At 36.8% G+C, this 20,086-nt stretch overlaps 1 protein-coding gene across 6 annotated transcripts in view; it reads left to right on the top strand.

Moving 5' to 3' along the window:
• The window catches only part of PPEF1 (protein phosphatase with EF-hand domain 1), a 124,166-nt gene that overhangs the window by 44,093 nt on the left and 59,987 nt on the right, over window positions 1–20,086 (top strand). For all 6 annotated transcript variants that reach the window (XR_008552039.1, XM_037512642.2, XM_054695821.1 and 3 more), the window contains 2 exons: window positions 245–305; window positions 8,445–8,608. Coding sequence is in view for 5 of the 6 variants with exons in the window: in XM_037512642.2 (XP_037368539.1) it covers window positions 245–305; window positions 8,445–8,608 (225 nt within the window). In the remaining variant the exon portion in view is untranslated. The remainder of the gene's footprint in view (window positions 1–244; window positions 306–8,444; window positions 8,609–20,086) is intronic.

Genomic DNA, 20,086 nt, shown 5'->3' with positions numbered 1-20,086 from the left:
GTCATTTTCCTTGGGCAGTCCCCCAGAAGGGGGGGGTATGATATCCTGTGCAAGGTGCCATCCATCTGCCAAGGGCAATCTTTGGGGGGCAGAGGCAGATAGCACTGGGACCTGTTAGCACATACAAGAGCTGGGAGATGAGTATTCCAAAAGAGTAAGGTGACGTGCACGAGACACCAACAGCAAGTGCCACAGTAGCTGTTTCGGGTTCGATAATTGATTAATGTATTTTTCTTTCATCCAGCTATCCAATTTTTTTTCGTTCTTGTTGGATAACTACACACACGTAAATCAAAATGACCCAGGTAAGTAAAAAGTTAAGTCTTTTGAAAAACGGTCCCTAAATGTTGAATTGTGCTCATCAAGGGATGGGTGAATAGTAAGAAATTAAAAAGCTGCCCACCCATCTTGTCTGTGTGACAGCAACCAACTAGTGACATCAGTCCAGCTGACTTTTTCCTTTTCTGATTGGTGTCAACTAACTTGATCATTTCATTTTCTCACTCAAAAAATGAAATTAGATTTGCTTCAACTTTAAGTTGTTGGATACTTTCTCTGAACCACAGTCTGTCAAGGCACAGTGGTAGCTTAGTAAAGAGGATATTTATTATCTTTTATTCACAAAACTTTTATGCTGAGAGTTAAAAATATCTTGAGTATTTTATGAAACAAGATCCAGGGAAGATGGTAGATTAAATACAGTTGGCCTTATCATGTCTTTGTTTTCTGCATAGATACATAAGTACCTAGCTATCTATTTATCATTTATGAAGTCATTTTGAAATGATTACATGAATAATTTCAGAGATGAGCAATATAAGTATGCTCCAAAAATGACTTTAAAATGGTTATTTACAGAAGATATTTCTCCTACAAACTAAGGTTTGTCTGTTATCTTTGAAGTAGACTCTAGACTTAAAAACTTCTTTTTAAAAAATTTGAGCCAACCATTTTCTGCTCAACAACTTTGAGTGTATGGTGTCTAAGAGCATCTTTTAAATCTGGTAAGCACCCTTCAAAGTAAGCACCCTTCAAAGTGGAGAAAGAAGGTTGTTTTAATGGCATGCTTTGAATGAAGTACATATGTATGAAACTAATTAAAGCATTTAATGGTCTGCAGAAGCTTTCTGAATGGTGAAATAGCCAAACCTGAGAAATGGGGAGTGGGTGGATATGGGTACTTTGCCGTTTTCTTTCTTTTAGATAATTACAATTTGAAGATAGTTGTTTGTGCTTCATGTTCTTTGGCAAAAATGTTTTTGCAAGGAATTATAGTAATGAAATGAAACAGCACTCTTTCTGCTAATGACCTGATATTTCAATCTGGGCTCTGCATCAGAATCGTATATAGGGATTCTTAGCCAAAAATGGCTGGGTTCCAGCCCAGAGATATTTACTCAGCCTCTCTATTTGAAAGAAAAAAAAAATCTACATTTAAAAAATTCTGCAGGTCATTTAAAAATATATAAAAAAAATTTTACAAAGGAAGGGAACAGTGGTTTAATCTTATGTAAACTTTTTCTTCATTACAGAAAAGTACACAAATCATAAGTATATCACAGTGCAGTTTCTCAAAGTAAACACACCCTTGTAACTGGCACCCAGGAAAAGAAAAACCCATTAGAGCCAGAGAAGCCCCTTTCGCATTCCTCTCTAGTCTGCCTGACTCAACCCATCACTGCTTTCCTGACTTCTGTATCCTGAATTAGTTTTGCTTGTTGTGAACTTTTCTGTCTAAACTGAAGCATACAGTTTTGAACGTGCCTTCTCATGTTGTGGCCGCTTTGTCATTCTTGTTGCTGAATAATATTCCATTTTACAAATATACCAAAATTTGTTCATTCCATTGTTTATGGACATTTGGCTTTTATTAGTTTTGGTAATTTAAATTGTATTGCTATGCAATTTATTGAACAAGTCTTTCTGGTGAACATATAGATTGTATTGTTTTTTTCTATACTTATTTTCACCTATGTATTGCTATGTGACAAGCCACCCCAAAATTAGTGACTTAAAAGTGACAGTCCTTTTTACTGCTTATGATTCTGTGGGTCAGGCATTTGAACAGGGTTCGGTGTGTATATATATATATACCAAATTGTCAGATCAACCAAATTGTCTCATCAGACCAGGTATTTTATATTTTTGTTGCTATGGTGAATAGGACATTTTCCTCATTTTATCTCCCCAATGATTATAATAGTATTTAATAATGCTTTTGATATATACTTGTTTTATGTTGTGCTACTATTGAATAAAAACATTAATAACATTATTATTATTGTGACTGATGTTTATTAAATGTTTGCCATATGCCATGTTTTTAAGTACTTAAAAAATATCATTTATTTAGTTTTTATTTAGTCTTTATGACAAACCTGTGAGATTAATATTATCATCACCCCATTTTTATAGATGAGAATACTGAGGTTTAAAAGATAATCTCCCAAGGTTATTCATCTCATTAGCGGTGAAGCTGTGACTCAAACCGGTGTGGTTATTTTAATTCTCATCATTTCTGAGAGTTTTCCATTGATTTTCTTGAGTACAAATATTTAATTGCTCTGGCCACAAGTAACTTTGTTTTTGTATCTTTATTTCTAACAGTCATGCTCTTATTTCAGTTTCATGGTTTTTATTGAAGTAATATTGCATTATAGTATTACATAAGTTTCAGGTGTCCATCTCTGAGAATCAGCATGTATACATACTACATTAAGTTCACTGCTAAGAGTCCATTTCTATCCTTTACTACATCATTGCTCCCCTTTTCCCAATTTGCCTTGTTGTAACCACTAATTTGTCTCATTGTCTAATAGTTTTATTTTGTTCATCTGTTTGTATTCTTTTTGTACCACATACAAATGAAATCATATAGTGGTTATCTTTCTCTGTATGACTTATTTCTCAAGTTTAATTTTCTATAGGTCTATCTATATTGTTGCAAATGGAAGGATTTTATCTTTTTTATAGCTTAGTAGTATTCCATCATATATATATACACATACATACATACCACATCTTCTTTATCCATTTGTCAATGAATGGACACTTAGGTTGTTTCTACTATTGCAGCTAGTGCTGCCATAAATATCGGGGGGGAGTGCATATTTCTCTTCAAATTTGGCTTTCGTATTATTTATTTATTTATTTATTTTAAAAGATTTTATTTATTTATTTATACAAGCACTGGATACAGTCAGAAGCACAGGAAGGTGAGAGAATTCGCCAGAGCCAGAGAGGGGAGAAGAGCAGGCAGACTGACAGAAGTACACTGCTGAGGGGAGCAGCGGGCGGCAGGAGAGGTCTGTGCGCCATGTGGGACCCTCGCCCAGTGGCTGGGGATCGAACCGGCGCTGCAAAGGCTGCAGGCAGCTTCGCAACCCAGCACTCTACCGCTGCGCCACCAGGGAGGCCCTGGTTTTCGTATTTTTAAAAAATATTTGTTTATGTATACAAGAGCTAGTGTACAGGCCAGAGATGCTGGGGGTGAGAGGATTCACCAGAGACAGAGTAGAGAACAGAACAGGCAGACTGACTGAAGTACACTGCTGAGGGGAGCAGAGGGTGAGTCAGGAGAGGTCTGCTGCGCCATGTGGGTTGCTCCCTGGCCAGCTGGGGATTGAACTTGTGCTGCAAAGGCTGCGGATTGCTTCGTAGTGCAGTATTTAACCCCTTGCACCACCAGGGAGGCCCGGTTTTTGTATTTTTGGTGTAAATATCCAGAAGTGGGATAGCTGGAACTCATGAAATTTCTGTTTTTAATTTTTTTGAGGAACCTCCATACTGCTCTCCATAATAGCTGCATCAATTTATATTCCCACCGACAGTGTATAAGGTCTCCTTCTCCCTACAGCCTCTACAATACTTCCTGGTTTTTGTCTTTTAGATAATAGCCATCCTTACAGTTGAGGGGTGATCTCTCAATGTTGTTTTGATTTGTATTTCTCGAATAATGGAGATGAGGAACACCTTTTCCTGTGCCTATTTGTCATCTGTATGACTTTGAAGAAGTATATTCAGATCTTCTGCCCTTCAGGATTTTTTTTTTTTTTAATTTTATGAGTTCTTTGTATATTTTGGATATTAAACCCTTGTTGGGTATGTAATATGCAAATATCTCACTCAGTAGAATGTCTTTTTGGTTTGATGTAAGTTTCTTTTGTTGTATAGAATCAGCTTCATGTTTTATTATATTGATTGGAGATAGTAGGACAAAGTTAAAATGGATCAGTAAAAGTAGGCATCCATATTCTGTTAATGATTTAATGGAAAAACCATTACTGTTGATTTAAATTTTAAAATTATGTTAAGGAGGTACCCTTGTATACTTCCAAGTTTTATGAGTTTTAAACAAATCAGGAACAGGTGTTGAGTTGTATGAAATGTCATTTAGGCATATATTGAGTTAATTATAAGGGCACCCATGATTTTAATCCAGATTCATAATTGAGAAATGAAATAACCATAAATGTGGCTCAGTTGGTGCTTTTCTTTTTCAGCAGTATCTGGAGCTTGTTTTCAAAGTGACATGTGGGTGGGAAAGGCAGAAATTGTTTTTTTTTTTTTAATTATGGGCTTCAAATTTTTCCCTGTCCAGATTTTGAGTCTGTACTAGGTAAAAGAAAAGACTGTGTGTAGGGGGTATTTTTGAAGTATTTTCTTCAGAACAATTTGTTAAGGTATCATTTGGTGTAATTCAAGATTTTATTATATTTAATTAGTTTAGATTCATTTCAAAGGATTATAAACCAAATAGGTAAGGATTAATTCTAATTACATGTTGCACAAATCTTCATATATTGTAGATATTCATTAAATTATTAGTAGTAGTATAACAGTTATAGCCTGTAAGCACAGTACTTGCATTTGAAATGTTAACACTTTTGATTGTTTTCATTTATGACCCACATTAGCTACTGGGAGAGAATCTATGTTTTTTTTTGTTTTGAGATTTATTTTTATTTATTTGTGCATACAAGAGCTGGGGAGTAGGTCAGTGGTGTGGGGGGTGGGGTGAGAGGATTCACCAGAAACAGAGTGGGGAGCAGAATAGGTAGATCCACTGAAATATGCTACTGATGGGAGCAGTGGGTGAGACAGGTGATGTTTGCTGTGCCATGTGGGTTAGCTCCCTGGCCAGGGATCGAACTCATGCCGTAGTGGCTGGCAATAGCTTGACAGTATCAAGACTTCAACCCCTGCACCACCAGGGAGGCCCTTTGTTATTATTATTTTTTTAATGTGACTAATACCCAGCAGGAGGTATTATGATTTTATGTTTACTGATATTTCATATTGAATGGTTTTGACTAAGAATTGGTTTAGGGAAATGGTACTTTTTCACATATTTATTACTGAACTTGGAAGGAATGAAGGTCATCAATTACATGGAAGAAGGATCAGACTGAGCTGTTTTTTAAAAGAAAAAAACATTATTTTAATTTTGTTCTTAAACATGACTTCTTAAAAAACAAAAGTTTCTTATTTTATATTTTTACTTTTTCAAAAGTTGTATAATTTTTTAATTGAAATAACATTGGTTTGCAACACTTTCTATGGTTTAGAGGTATAGGATCATACCTCTTTATATGTATGTTACCATACCATGCCCATCACCAATGCCCCAGTAATACTCCACCATAGCCCAGTGGGCCTGGGCTGAGATTGAGTTTTAATAACTAGAACTGGAATTGACTTGATTTGTCTGTTGACTGATGAGAAAGGGAGAATTGACAGAGCATGGGTGAAGGTAAAGATTGGGAAAATAAAGTCATTTCTTTTTTATACCTCATAGAGTTGGGAATACTCAGTAAGTCAATTATGAGATGATATAGTGAAACTGCAACTGGCTTTTGTTGTTGCTTTCCCAAGAAGAACCTGATAATTTAGGGCCTCCCTGGTGGCGCAGTGGTTGAGCGCTGGGTTGTGAAGCTGCCCGCGGCCTCTGAGGCGCCGGTTCGATCCCCGGCTGCTCCCCGGCCACCTGAGGAGGGTCCCACAGGGCGCGCAGACCTCTCCTGCCGCCCGCTGCTCCCCTCGGCAGTGTACTTTGGTCCTTCTGCCTGCTCTGCTCCCCGCTCTGGCTCTGGTGAATTCTCTCACCCCCCTCCCCCTGCCCCCGCGCTTCTGACTGTACCCAGTGCTTGCATAAACAAACAAACAAACAAACAAATCTTTAAAAAAAAAAAAAGAACCTGATAATTTAGTCTGTAGAGTTAGGAAGAGGAAAGTTTTCATTTGGAGCAAGATCTGTCTCTAAGAATGTTACCCAATAGAAATGAGAAGCAGTATCATCATTACTACAGTTAGTAATTAGACTTTATTGCCTACATAATGGATATGAGGTAAAATTTACCAAGAGGCTTTACATTCCTAGTTTTCTTTTATTATATTATTATTATTATTATTATTATTATTATTATTTAAAGATTTATTTATGCATACAAGAGCTGGGGTATAGGACAGAGATATGGGGTGTGAGAGGACCCACCAGAGACAGAGTGGGGAACAGAACAGGCAGACCAACTGAAATACACTGCTGAGGGGAGCAGCGGACGAGACAAGAGAGGTCTGCTTCGCCATGTGAGTTGCTCCCTGGCTGGCCGGGGATTGAACTCATGCTGCAGAGGCTGCGAACTGCTTCATAGTGCGGTGCTTAACCCCTTGTGCCACCAGGGAGACCCTATTGTTATTTTTTAAAAACATTCTTGTTTAGTTTTTCGTAATACAGGATATCTCCCTTCAGGTATGGTCACCATAGTTTCCCCAGTTTTCAAACATAAAGTGAAATAGTCAACTTATTCTCAAATCTCAATTCAAATCCAAAGGAGAAAAATAGCCTCTGGTGGACCACATTGAAGACAGACATTATTACTCCTAAATTCAACTTCTTATAAAACATGATTAACCACCACCAAAAAATATTGGGGTTACACAATACTTTAGAAAGTATTTTTAAATAACCAAATATTATGATTTACTTCAGAACTTTTTTTCAAGTTTAGTTCTTAACTGTAATCTCTCAGCCTGAGTGCATCATGAAAAATGATATGTATTCTGTGTCTTCACTTGTTAACATTATACTATCCAAACATGTCCACTCAAAATCTTCAAAAAGGTAGAAACTACTTGCAGAGAACTCGTATTAATTGCCCTAGGAGCAATTCAGTGTTAACAAGTTGAGAAGGGTATGTCATTATTCTCTGTATCACTTATCTGTTACTGCAATAATACGGTCTATTAAGCAACCACAATGACTCAGTGATATGTAATAAGCATTCCTTTTTGCTCACAAGTCTACAGATTAGCTGAGCACTTCTGCTGATCTTTGCAGTCTCGTTAAGCAATTTTTGAACCTTGGCTGGAGTTCACTCATGTGACTAGAGGTTTGCTGGCTGGTGCCTGTTTTAGGGTGGCCTCAGTGACTCAGCTATGCATCACATGGTGTCGGATCTTTCAGCAGGCTAGTGTGGCTCGACTTCATGAGAATGCCATGGTTTCAAAAGAGAGAGCTTGGAAGCATGCAAGGCCTCCTGATGTCCTGGCTTGGAACTGGTACATGACATTTATTCCACATTTTAGGTCAGCACTAGTCATGAACCCAACCCAACCTTCATGGTGGGGAAAATAGGCTCCTGATGAGAATAGCTGCAAAATCACATTAAAAAGGAGAATGACCTATGAGTTTGATATAGAGTATTGGGGTCACTTTAGAAACAAATCTACTAGATCACCTTTCATCTTTCTCCACCTGAATTGGCCAGATTTCTCTCCTTGGGATTTTTCATGGGCAATCTAGCAAGAAGGAGACACTGGGTCTCAGAATCCACTGAATGGGGCACTACAGGCAATCTGTTACATAGAAACGTCTGAGAGAGAGGCCTTTTGTGTAATTTTGCCTGTGGTTAGTCATCTAACTTTATATGCTTTGTTACTAAGAAGAAAAAGAAAATCATGTCAGAAAACTTGTTTCTATGTGAAGAGAAAAATCATTTACAACTAAGTAAAATTTGTCGTGTTTAACAGGGGAAAAATTGAATGTTGCAGTTTAATTTTCTGTAGATCCTGAATAGTAGCAGATGTTTGAACCAAATGTAATGCATTGTTCTATTTTTCAGCCTTATTTGTAAAAATCTGAGATACAGAGTTAGAGCTTTAGACCATCACAATGCCTTGATTGACTAGTTTTTTCTGTGCTTCTCTCTCCCCTCGCCACTGATTATGAACTCACTGCTTCGCTAAGATGTCCATCAAGAAAGGGATGATGGTGATTCATGTGAATGTACCTACTACTCTCAGAACAGATCATTCCTCATAGTTATATGTGGAATTTCTTGGTATTCATAACATTTAGCTCAGTTAGATTTCAAGAAGGTATTTATTTCATTTAAGTATGGAGATGTTGACTCTCCCTTCCCCCCTTTCTGTCTTTCATTTTCCAGAATTCGTGACTCGATTATATGGTAGAACCGTCCAAGACATCAAGGATAGACATGACTTTGTGGGGTTGATAGAAGTCCCGGATTCCTATACTGGTCCTCGGCTACAATTCCCTCTCACCGACACTGATATTGATTTGCTTCTTGAGGCCTTCAAACAACAACAGGCAAGTGGATGCAGATGCTGTTCTGATTCTTATATATAATATGCGCTCAATGACTATCTGTTGAATGAATGAATAATAATACTATAGCAGAATTGCATTCCCTTGTGATAAAGTTTCACATTAAGTGGGAGCTACCTTCTGTTTTGCTTAACCCACTCTATGGAAATCTCCTCAGGTGCACAAAAAACTCCTATCTATAGACTTAAAGCATTTTCTTTTTCTTTTCTGAGCTGTAATTCAGATACCAGAAATTTATTATTTTAAATGATATGGATCAGTGGTTTTTAGTACATTCACAAGATTGTGTAACCATCACCAATATTTAATTCCAGAATATTTTATTACCCCCAAGGAGAGCCGTACCCACTGCCATTCTCTACTACCCTGCCCCCCACGCCATGCCCTGCAACCTCTGTGCTACTTAAGGTCTTGAAGGATTTGTTGATTTTGGATAGTTCATATAAATGGAGTATATAATATGTGGCTTTGTATGTCTGGCTTTTGCTTAGCATAATGTTTTTAAGGTTCATTCATGTCATAGAATGTTTTGTTACTTTTATGACTTCTGTTGTATGGGTAGCTACCACATTTTGTTTATTCATTCATTAGTGGATGGACATTTGGAGTTTTTTCTACCTTTTGACTGTTAACAATGCTATTATGAACACTCATGTGCAACTTGTATGAACGTATTTTCAAGTTTCTTAAGTATAAATATCAGAGTGGAATTGCTGGGCTGTTCAGTAACTCTCTGTTTAACTTCTTGAGGGGCTGCTAAGCACTGGTTGTACCATTTTACATTTTCCCATCAGCAATGCATGAGGGTTCCAATTTCTCCACATTTTTTTTTTTGGCCAATACTTGTTATTTCCTTTTTTAAAATTTATTTTTATTAGAGTTATTCTGGTTGTGTGTGGAGTAGTATCTGATTGAGGTTTTGAGTTGCATTTCTACAATGACTAATGATGTTAAGCATCTTTTCAAGTTACTGGTCACTTATATACCCTCTTTGGAGAAATGTCTATTCAGATTCTTTGCCTGTGAATCGTTAAAAAGAGTTCTTTTTATATTCTGGATATAAGTCTCGTATCTGTTACATTATTTGAAAATTTTTTTTCCCATTCTGTAGGTTGTCTTTTCACTTTCTTTGATAGTGTTCTTTGATTTACAAAAGATTCTGATTTCGATAAAGTCAAATTTATCTGTTTCCCCCCCCTTGGTTACTTGTGCTTTTGGTGTCATATCTAAGAATTCATTGCCAAATCCAAGTTCATAAAGGTTTACCTCTGTGTTTTCCTTTAAGAATTTTATAGTTATAGCTCTTACATTTAGGTCTCTGAGCCATTTTCAGTTAATTTCTCTAATGATATAAAGTAGGGTCCAGCTTCCTTCTTTGCATGTAAATACACACTTCTCTTAGCATCTTTTATTGAAGAGCGTTCTTTCCCCCACTGAACAGTCTTTGTAGATTTGTCAGAAAGGAATAAGCCATAGATGTATGAATTTACTTCTATACTCCCAATTCTATTTCATTGGTTTATGTGCCTATCCTTATGCCAGTGACACATTGTCTTGATTACTGTAGATTTGTAGCAAGTTTTGAAATTGGGAAGAGTGATTCCTTCAGTTTTGTTCCTCTTTTTTAAATGTGGTTTTTAGGGTTCCTTGCAATGAATTTGAGAATTAACCTTTCCATTTCTGCTGACAGCCTGTTGGGATTTTTTTTGTGGGGATTGCAGTGAATCATTTTGGATAGTATTCCCATCTTGACAATATTAAGTCTTCCAATCTTTAAATACACAATGTCTTTCCATTTATGAAGGTCTTCTTTTAATATCTTTCAGCAATGTTTTGTAGTCTTTTACCACCTTAAGTTTATTCCTGCATATTTCATTCGTTGAGTTATTATAAAAATAATTGCTTTCTTTATTCCCTTTCAGATTGTTCATTTTCAGTATACAGAAGCAGATTGTTCACAGCTAGTATAGAGAAGCATAACTGATTATAGAAGCAGTCTTTTACTTAGCTGAATTAGTAGTAGCTAATTAGCTACCACTACTAATTAGCAGTTAACTCTAGTAGAGGGGTGTGTGTGTGTGTGTGTGTGTATGTATTCTTTGGAATAGTCTGTATACAGGATCACATCATCTATGAGTAAAGAAAGTTTGGCTTTTTCCTTTGTGATTTAGATGACATTTACTTATTTATTTGCCTAAATTACTCTGGCTGTAACTTCCAGTACAATGTTATAGTATGGCAAGAATAGGCATGCTTGACTTGTACCTGATCTTAGAGGGAAAGCCTTTAGTCTTTCACCATTGAGTTTGATGTTAGTTGTGGGTTTTTTCATAAATGCCCTTATCTTCTTGAGGAAGTTTCCTTTTATTCCTTATTATATGAGAGGTTCTATCATGAGTGGGTTTTGTATTTTATCAAAACCTTTTCTTCATCAACTGGGATGGTCTTTTTTTTCTTCATTCTATTGATGCAGTATGTTACATTGATTAATCTTCTTATGTTGCACCACCTTGTATTCTTGGAATAAATCTCACTTGATTATGGTACATAAACCTAAAGGTTTATATTGCTGTTCTATTAAATAAGGTTTGCTGACATTTCGTTGAAGATTTTGCATTTTATTTTTAAGGAATATTGATTTGTAGTTTTTTTCTGGTATTTTTAATCTGGTTTTGGTTTCAGGGTAACCAATCTCATAGAATGAGTTAGGATTTGTCTCCTCCTTTTCTATTCTTTGGAAGAGTTTGAGAAGGATTGATGTTGATTCTTCTTAGTAGGGGTCATAAGTAAAGCTGTCTGGTCTTTTCTTTGTTAGGTACTTTTTGAATACTGATTCAGTCTATACATGTTCTAGATCTGTTCAGATTTTGTATTTCTTCTTGTATCAGTTTGGCAATTAGTATATTTCTAGGAATTTATCCATTTTATCTAAGTTTCTAATTTGTTGGTATATGGTTGTTCATAATATTCTCTTATAATTCTTTTTATTTCTTTTAGGTCAGTAGGAAGGTCCTACTTTTATAGCTAGTTGTAGTTATTTGCATTTTCTGTCTCTCACATTAGTCTAGGTAAAGGTTTATTAATTTTGTTGGTCTAGTCTAAGAATCAACTTTTGGTTTTGTTTTGTTGACTCTCCCTTTTGTGTTTTTATTCTTTGTTTCATTTGTCTCTACTCTTGGTCTTTATTTCCTTTCTTCTGACAACTTTTGGTTTAGTTTGCTCTTCTTTTTCTAATTTCTTAATGTTAAATAAGTCTTTTTTCATTTGAGAGTTTTCTTCTTTTGTAGACATTTACAACTATAATGGTCTCTCTGAGCATTACTTTTGCTGCATGCCATAAATTTTGGTTTGTTACATTTTTATTTCCTTTCATCTTGAAGTATCTTTTAATTTCCCTTTTGATTTCTTCTTTGACCCATTGATTGTTTAAGACTATGTTGTTTTAAAGAAAGAACTCAAAGAAACAACCTAATCTCACATCTCAAAGAGCTAGAAAAAGAACAACAAAAAAACCCTAAAGCCAGTAGAAGAAAGGAAATAATAAAAATCAAAGCCGAAATAAACGAATTGGAAATTAAAAAAACAATCCAATCCAAAAGATCAATGAAACCAAAAGTTGGTTCTTCGAAAAAATAAACAAAATAGACAAACCCCTAGCCAGGCTCACAAAGAAAAAATGGGAGGAAACACATATAAATAGGATTACAAATGAAAGAGGAGAAATCACAACAGACTCAGTAGAAATCAAAAGAATAATCAGAGATTACTATGAACACTTATATGCAAACAAATTCAACAACCTAGAAGAGATGGACAAATTCCTAGAATGATATAATCATCCAAAGCTGGACAAAGAAGAAATAGAACAACTAAGCAGACCAATTATAAGCAGCGAAATTGAGGCAGTAATCAAAGCACTCCCCCAAAACAAAAGCCCAGGCCCAGATGGCTTCACAAATGAATTCTACCAAACGCTCAGCAGTGAATTAGTGCCTATCCTACACAAACTCTTTCAAAAAATTGAAAAAGAAGGAATACTACCAAATATGTTCTACGAAGCCAATATCACACTAATACCAAAACCCAACAAAGACAGCACAAAAAAAGAAAATTACAGGCCAGTCTCCCTAATGAACACTGGTGTAAAAATCCTCAACAAAATCCTTGCCAACAGAATCGAACAATGCATCAAAGGGATAGTACATCACTATCAAGTGGGATTCATCCCAGGGGCACAAGGATGGTTCGATATAGAGAAATCAATAAGTGTAATCCAACACATCAACAAAAAGAAAAGTAAAAAACCATATGATCATATCAATAGATGCTGAGAAAGCATTCGACAAAGTCCAACATCCATTTATAATGAAGGCCCTTGAAATTCTCGGGATAGAAGGAACATACCTTAACATGATAAAAGCCATATACGACAAACCACTGGACCTCCATTGCCAACATTATTCTCAATGGCGAAAAGCTGAAGGCCTTTCCTTTGAGATCAAGAACAAGACAAGGATGTCCTCTCTCACCACTGCTCTTCAACATAATACTGGAAGTCCTAGCCAGGGCAATAAGACAAGAGAAAGTCATACAAGGAATCCAGATAGGGAAAGAAGAAGTAAAACTATCACTATTTGCAGATGATATGATAATATACATAGAGAACCCTAAAAACTCCATAGAAAAACTACTCAAAATAATCAGCCAGTTCAGTAAAGTAGCAGTATACAAAATCAACACGCAAAAATCAGTAGCCTTCCTATACACAAACAGTCAATCGGAAGAAGAAGAAATCAAAAACCCATCCCTTTTATAATTGAAACCAAAAAAATAAAATACTTGGGAATAAACCTAACAAAAGAGGTGAAAGACCTATACAAAGAAAATTATAAAACACTTAAAAGAAATTGAAGAAGACACAAAGAAACGGAAAGACATCCCCTGCTCATGGATTGGAAGAATCAGCATTATTTAAATGGCCATCCTCCCAAAAGCAATATACAGATTCAATGCTATTCCAATAAAAATCCCAATGACATTCTTCAAAGAAATAGAACAAATGCTGATGAAATTCATAATGAATCACACACACACACACAAAACCACAAATAGCCAAAGCCCACTGATGAAACAAAGGAGAAAAGGAGGTATCACACTTCCAAACTTCAGGCTGTACTACAAAGCCATAATAATAAAAACAATTTGGGGCCTCCTCAGTGGCACAGTGGTTGAGCGCTGGGTTGCGAAGCTGCCTGCAGCCTCTGCAGTGCTGGTTCGATCCCCAGCCACTGGGCGAGGGTCCCACATGTGGTGCAGACCTCTCCTGCCGCCCACTGCTCCCCTCAGCGGTGTACTTCATCAGTCTGCCAGTTCTGCTCCTCTTTCTGGCTCTGGTGAATTCTCTTGCCCTCCTGCGCTTCTGACTGTACCCAGTGCTTGTATAAATAAATAAATCTTAAAAAAAACAAAACAAAAACAATTTGGTATTGGAACCAAAACAGACACACAGACCAATGGAACCAAATAGAGCCCAGAAATAAAGCTACACTTATATGAATAACTAATCTTTGACAAAGGGGCAAAGAATACACAATGGAACACAGTTTGTTCAATAAATGGTGCTGGGAAAACTGGACCTCCACATGCAAAAAAAATGAAACTAAACCACTACCTCTCACTGTGCACAAAATTCAACTCAAAATGGATTAAAAAAACTGGATGTAAGACCTGAAACCATAAAATATATAGAAGAAAATATAGGTAAAACACTACAAGACATACATCTCAAAAAACATCTTTAAAGACTCATCACCCAAAGCAGTGATAGTGAAGGCAAAGATAAACACCTGGGATTACATCAAACTGAAAAGCTTCTGCATAGCAAAAGGGACATTAACCAAAACAGAGAGACACCCCACTGATTGGGAAAAAAAATCTTTGCACTCCATCCAACTGATAAGGGGACAATCACAAAGATATACAAAGAACTCACAGGGCTCAACAAAACAAAATAAACAATCCAGTCAAAAAATGGGCAGAAGAACTCAAAAGACATTTCTCCAAAGGGGAAATGCAAATGACCAACAAGCATATGAAAAAATGTTCAACATCCCTTCTCATCAGGGAAATGCAAATCAAAACCATACTGAGACAGCACCAAACACCAGTAAGAATGGCACATATCAAAAAAACAAGCAGCAACAAATGTTGGTGAGGATGCGGTGAAAAAGGAACTCTCCTACATTGCTTGTGGGTGAGTGAGCAAACTGGTCCAACCACTGTGGAAAGCTGTCTGGAGATTCCTCAGTCTACTAAAAATGGAGCGACCATACGATCCGATCCGGCAATTCCACTCCTAGGGATCTACCCAAAGGACACAAAAACAGTGATTCAAAAGAGCAACTGTACCCCTATGTTTATGGCAGCACTATTTACAATAGGTAAAGCCTGGAAACAACCCAAATACCCAAAAATAGATGACTAGACCAAGAAGATGTGGTATATATACACAATGGAATATTACTCAGCAATCAAAAAAGATAAACTCATGCCATTCACAGCAACATAGATGGAGCTAGAAGGAATTAGGCTCAGTGAAATAAGCCAGAAGGAAAAAGAAAAATATCGGATGGTTTCACTTATAGCAGGAATATAGGGGAACAAATAAGACATCAGTGTAAAAAAATAATAACAGTACAAAACACAAAACAACAAAAACAATTATAAACCAGAGACATCCTGCAGGGGGAGGAGGGAGAAGGGTGAGAGGAGGAGGGAGGAGCACAGGGGACTGTGGTGATGGTGCATGGGGTGCCTTGGGGAAGGAAACTCTATGGGGACTCAATCTGAGGGGGTGGGAGGAAGCAAATATGGTCTAAAAAATATAAAAAAAGATAAATGTTAAAATAAAAAAATTTTAAAAAAGACTATGTTGTTTTAATATATTTGTAAATTTTCATATCTCCCTTCTGTTATTTTTTTCTAGTCTCATTCCATTGTGGAAAATAATTTGTATTATTCCAATTTTTATGATATCAAAAGGGGCAGGTTTATTATATAAAAAGGGAAAGGGAAGAAAAGGATGCTTGCATATTCATAACGGGGCATGGAAAGAGTTGCCCCCAAAAGGAATAGGTTTGTTAAGAAAAGGAGAATGAGGCACCTGCATAGTCACAAGTGGGCAGGGAGGCTGTGTTTGGAAGTGGTAGGTTTAAGAAAGAGACAACTGCATAGACACAGATGGGCAGGAGAGCCGCTCGATTCTAATATTTAAAAATTTATTAGGCTTGGGGGCCTCCCCGGTGGCGCAGCGGTAGAGCGCTGGGTTGCGAAGCTGCCCGCGGCCTCTGCGGTGCCGGTTCAATCCCCGGCTGCTCCCCGGCCACCGGAGGAGGGTCCCACATGGCGCGCAGACCTCTCCTGCCGCCCGCTGCTCCCCTCAGCAGGGTACTTCGGTCCTTCTGCCTGCTCTGCCCCTCGCTCTGGCTCTGGTGAATTCTCTCACCCTCCCGCGCTTCTGACTGTACCCAGTGCATGTATAAACAAAACAAACAAGCAAACAAATAAAGAAAAACATGCCTCTAAAAAAAAAAAAAAAAAAAAAAAAAAAAAAAAATTTATTAGGCTTGTTTTGTGACCTCACATATGGTCTATCCTAGAAGATATCCTATGTGCACTTCAAAAATGTAAGTCTGCTATTATTGGCTGGTGTGTTCTACAGGTGTCTGTTAAATCTAGTTGTGTATAAGGTTTCTGAGGTGTCTGTTCCTTTAGTGTGTATTCACCTACTCTTTTGACAGAGATTTTCTTGAACACCAGGAACTATAAAAAAGAGAGAAAGAAAGAAAAGAAAAACCCAGTCTTTGCAGATTGGGTGTATATTGGTGCACTCCTTTACTGCTCAGCCAAACTGTTTAAAAAATCTGTCTTAGCCTTAACTTCCTGCCTGCACTGAGCTATTTTAGTTGCCTTTTTCTTGATTTAGTGTTTGCTTGTTTTAAACTTTGACTATTTGCCAGAGTTCTGACAAAGTTGATGTGAGTTGTTGTTGTTTTTTGCTTGACTTTTTAATATTTCTGTGAAGTGATGGGACCTTAGAGATACCTACTCCACTGTTTTCTCTGACACTACTCCAAAACCTTTATTCTCAAGACAGGACCCTAAGGGCATAGCCTAGGGGTAAGAGTCCACTAGAGGTAGCTTGACTCTGTGGGGTTGAATTATTTATTCTCTGAAATTAAATTGAGATCACCCTAGTTAGTGTTCTTAGCCAACTGCCAAAAAAAATTTTTTTAAAATCCTCTCTGAAAGAAAATGTGTCTCACATGATTTCTCCAAGTTTCTGTGTACAATATCCAGAACTTCTTACAGTTATTTACCAGTTACACAAGGTATAAAACTCATCAAAGGAAAACTGAGGCAAACAACAAAAAATGGAAACACACCTATAGGGTATTTAAATAATGGCATTATCAGACTCAGGGTTGAAAATAAGTAAATTTGATATGTTCAAGGAAATAAAAGATACACATAAATCCAAGGAGCTTTAATAGAAAACACTGAGAATTTTGACTTTATAAAAATGAAAAAATTGTGTTGTTAAGGGAAAAAGAAAAGATCCAATATACTGTAGTATGTATTCCCATTTGTTATGAAAAATGAAAATTTATGTATATTTTGAATATTAAAATTATTTAATGGATTATATATTTATACATGTGCTTGCATATTCATATGTGGTTATATTTGTATATGTTTATAAATGCATCGAATATTTCCTTGAAAGCCACTCAAGGCACTCTTAACAGTGACTGTTTCTGGGAATAGGTGTTGGGAGACTGATCTGCACAAGAACAAAAATTACTTTTCATTGGTGTATCCCCTTGTTATTATTTAAATTTTTATTTGAACTATACAATAAATTATTTTTCTATTTAAAAAGTAGTTACTGTGGGCCTCCCCAGTGACGCAGCGGTTGAGTGCTCGGCTGCAAAGCTGCCTGCAGCCTCTGCAGCGCCAGTTCATTCCCCAGCCATCGGCAAGGGTCCCACATGGCACGCAGACCTCTCCTGCCGCGCCCGCTACTCCCCTCAGCAGTGTACTTCGTCAGTCTGCCTGTTCTGCTCCCAGCTCTGGCTCTGCTGAATTCTCTCACCTTCCCACGCTTCTGACTGTACCCAATGCTTGTATAAATAAATAAATAAACATCTTAAACAAACAAACAAAAAACTAGTTACTGTTTGAGAAAGAAATATCCTTTAAACTAGTGTTTTCCTCCCACAATGCCATTTAGTCTGGATATATTTGTAAACAGAGAAACCAGTATCTGAATTAACTCGAATATTTTATACTACAATTGTAAACATATATAATGCTATTGAAAGAATTATAAACAAGTAGTAATATTACTGAAGTGATTTCAGTCAATTGAAAAAGGATCCAGAAATACTGTTTTATTATTTTATCAGAAACTTTCCATGTTCTTTTTTTGTAGGACTATTTTTTTAACCGGTGTAACATTGGCTTATAATGCTATATATGATTCAGAGGTGTAGGATCATACATACCTCTTCAGAAAAACTATTTACGGAAAAACTATTTTAATAATAGGAATTTGCTGTTGGTATTATATATTCTCAGTGAACATTTGTTAATTTTACTTTAAAAGAAAAACTGCCTTTTTAGTTAGCAATTACTCTAATTAGTACAAAAAATGGACCAGAAAAGCTACAGTGGCAAAAAGATTAAATGTACAAGTTAAAAAGAAGTCATTATATAATTGTTTTTCCTGTTCCTTTAAAATGCAGCTAAAGGAAAATTCATACTCAAGATTCCACTTGTGGATTTGAGCTGTGGGTTTATTGGATTTAGAATGCTTTTGTGGCAAAAATACTTAGCAGTCAGTAAGGTTGTGGATAAACAGGAAATATGGACCTCTCTCTACGAATGAACATCTAGGGGCCCTTCCCTTTCCTCTTAGTTCTCACATTGCTTCAAATATTGTTTCTTGTCTTTTAAAAAAATATTTAATCATGAATGTTCTTGAAAGTTAAATCATGTTTTTTGGGGGGGTCTGGTTTAGAAAATAATTTTATTATTTTAATAGCTATGAAAATGGAAATTTCAGGATACCTCAAGGCAGGAGTGGCCCAAAGGGATTCATCTGTCCATAATCCCATACCCAAAACAATATCTGAACAGTATTAAATTAGATATGATCCCATTCTCAGCCTTCAATAATCTAAACCAGTGCTGTTCAATAGAAATATGTGAGCCACTTACATGTTGTAAAATTTTCTAGTAGAATATGTGAGCCACCTACATGATGTAAAATTTTCTAGTAGTTACATTAAAAAAGTAAAAAAGAAATAGGTGAAGTGGGGCCTCCCCTGGTGGCGCAGCAGTTGAGCGCTGGGCTGCGAAGCTGCCCTCAGCCTCTGCAGCCCCGGTTTGATCCCCGGCCACAGGCGAGGGTCCCACATGGCATGCTGACCTCTTCTGCGGCGCCCGCTGCTCCCCTCAGTTGTGTATTTTGTCAGTCTGCCTGTTCTGTTCCCCTCTCTGGCTCTTACCCTCCCGCACTTCTGACTGTATCCAGTGCTTGTATAAATAAATAAATAAATAAATAAATCTTTAAAAAAAAATAGGTGAAGTGGATTTGATAATATATTTTTCATATTCAACATAGAATTATTACCATTTTAATATGCAAACATTAAAAGTTATAAATGAGACATTTTACTTTTTTTAATATTGAGTCTTTGAAATCTAGTGTGTATTTTACACTTACAACACATCTCAGTTTTGACTAGTCCCATTTCAAGTGGTCAATAGCTCCATGTGGCTACTGGCTGCCATTACTGGACAATGGATACAAATAGTCCTGACCCATAAAGTAGTGTTGGCATCTGTTAAATGTTTGTCTGCTGTATCACTTTTTGGCTTATATACTTGTGATACTTTATAATTTAAAAAGGGAGAACACACACCAGATTTAAACAATAAAACAAAATATTAGAAAAAGGCCAAGTGAGAAAAAAGAGTAAATCTGTCCAAAATGATGTCATTGACACTGTAGCTGCAGGAGACGATGGGATGAATAGTCAGAGCAGGTGCAGATCTGACTGGTGTGTTTCATGCCTGTGCATGGAATATTGAGTCACACTTGGGACACCTCGCTCAGGAGTTCCTTAGGGCTCCTCAGGCTGCCTTAGGCGGATCTCACAACCTAGTTTCCATCCCAGTTGTGTGACCACCCCAAAGAAATGCAAACAGCCTCTCCACAGCAGTCTTTCTCTCCCCCCTTCTCTTATGTTTATTGTTCTGTCTGCACATTTCCTTAGGGCCCTTAGGGCGAGGAAATCTTCTTTTGTCCTGTTACTTCTCTTGGACTCTAAGGATCAAAATGAGCGTATGGGTGATGTCAATTAAGAATATGAGCGTATAGATGTCCTAGGAGCC

This window comes from Talpa occidentalis, unplaced genomic scaffold (assembly GCF_014898055.3).
Source record: "Talpa occidentalis isolate TD23 unplaced genomic scaffold, MPIMG_talOcc4v2.1 talOcc4.15, whole genome shotgun sequence".
Lineage (NCBI taxonomy): Eukaryota > Metazoa > Chordata > Mammalia > Eulipotyphla > Talpidae > Talpa > Talpa occidentalis.
This window is presented reverse-complemented; position numbering and strand designations above follow the sequence as displayed.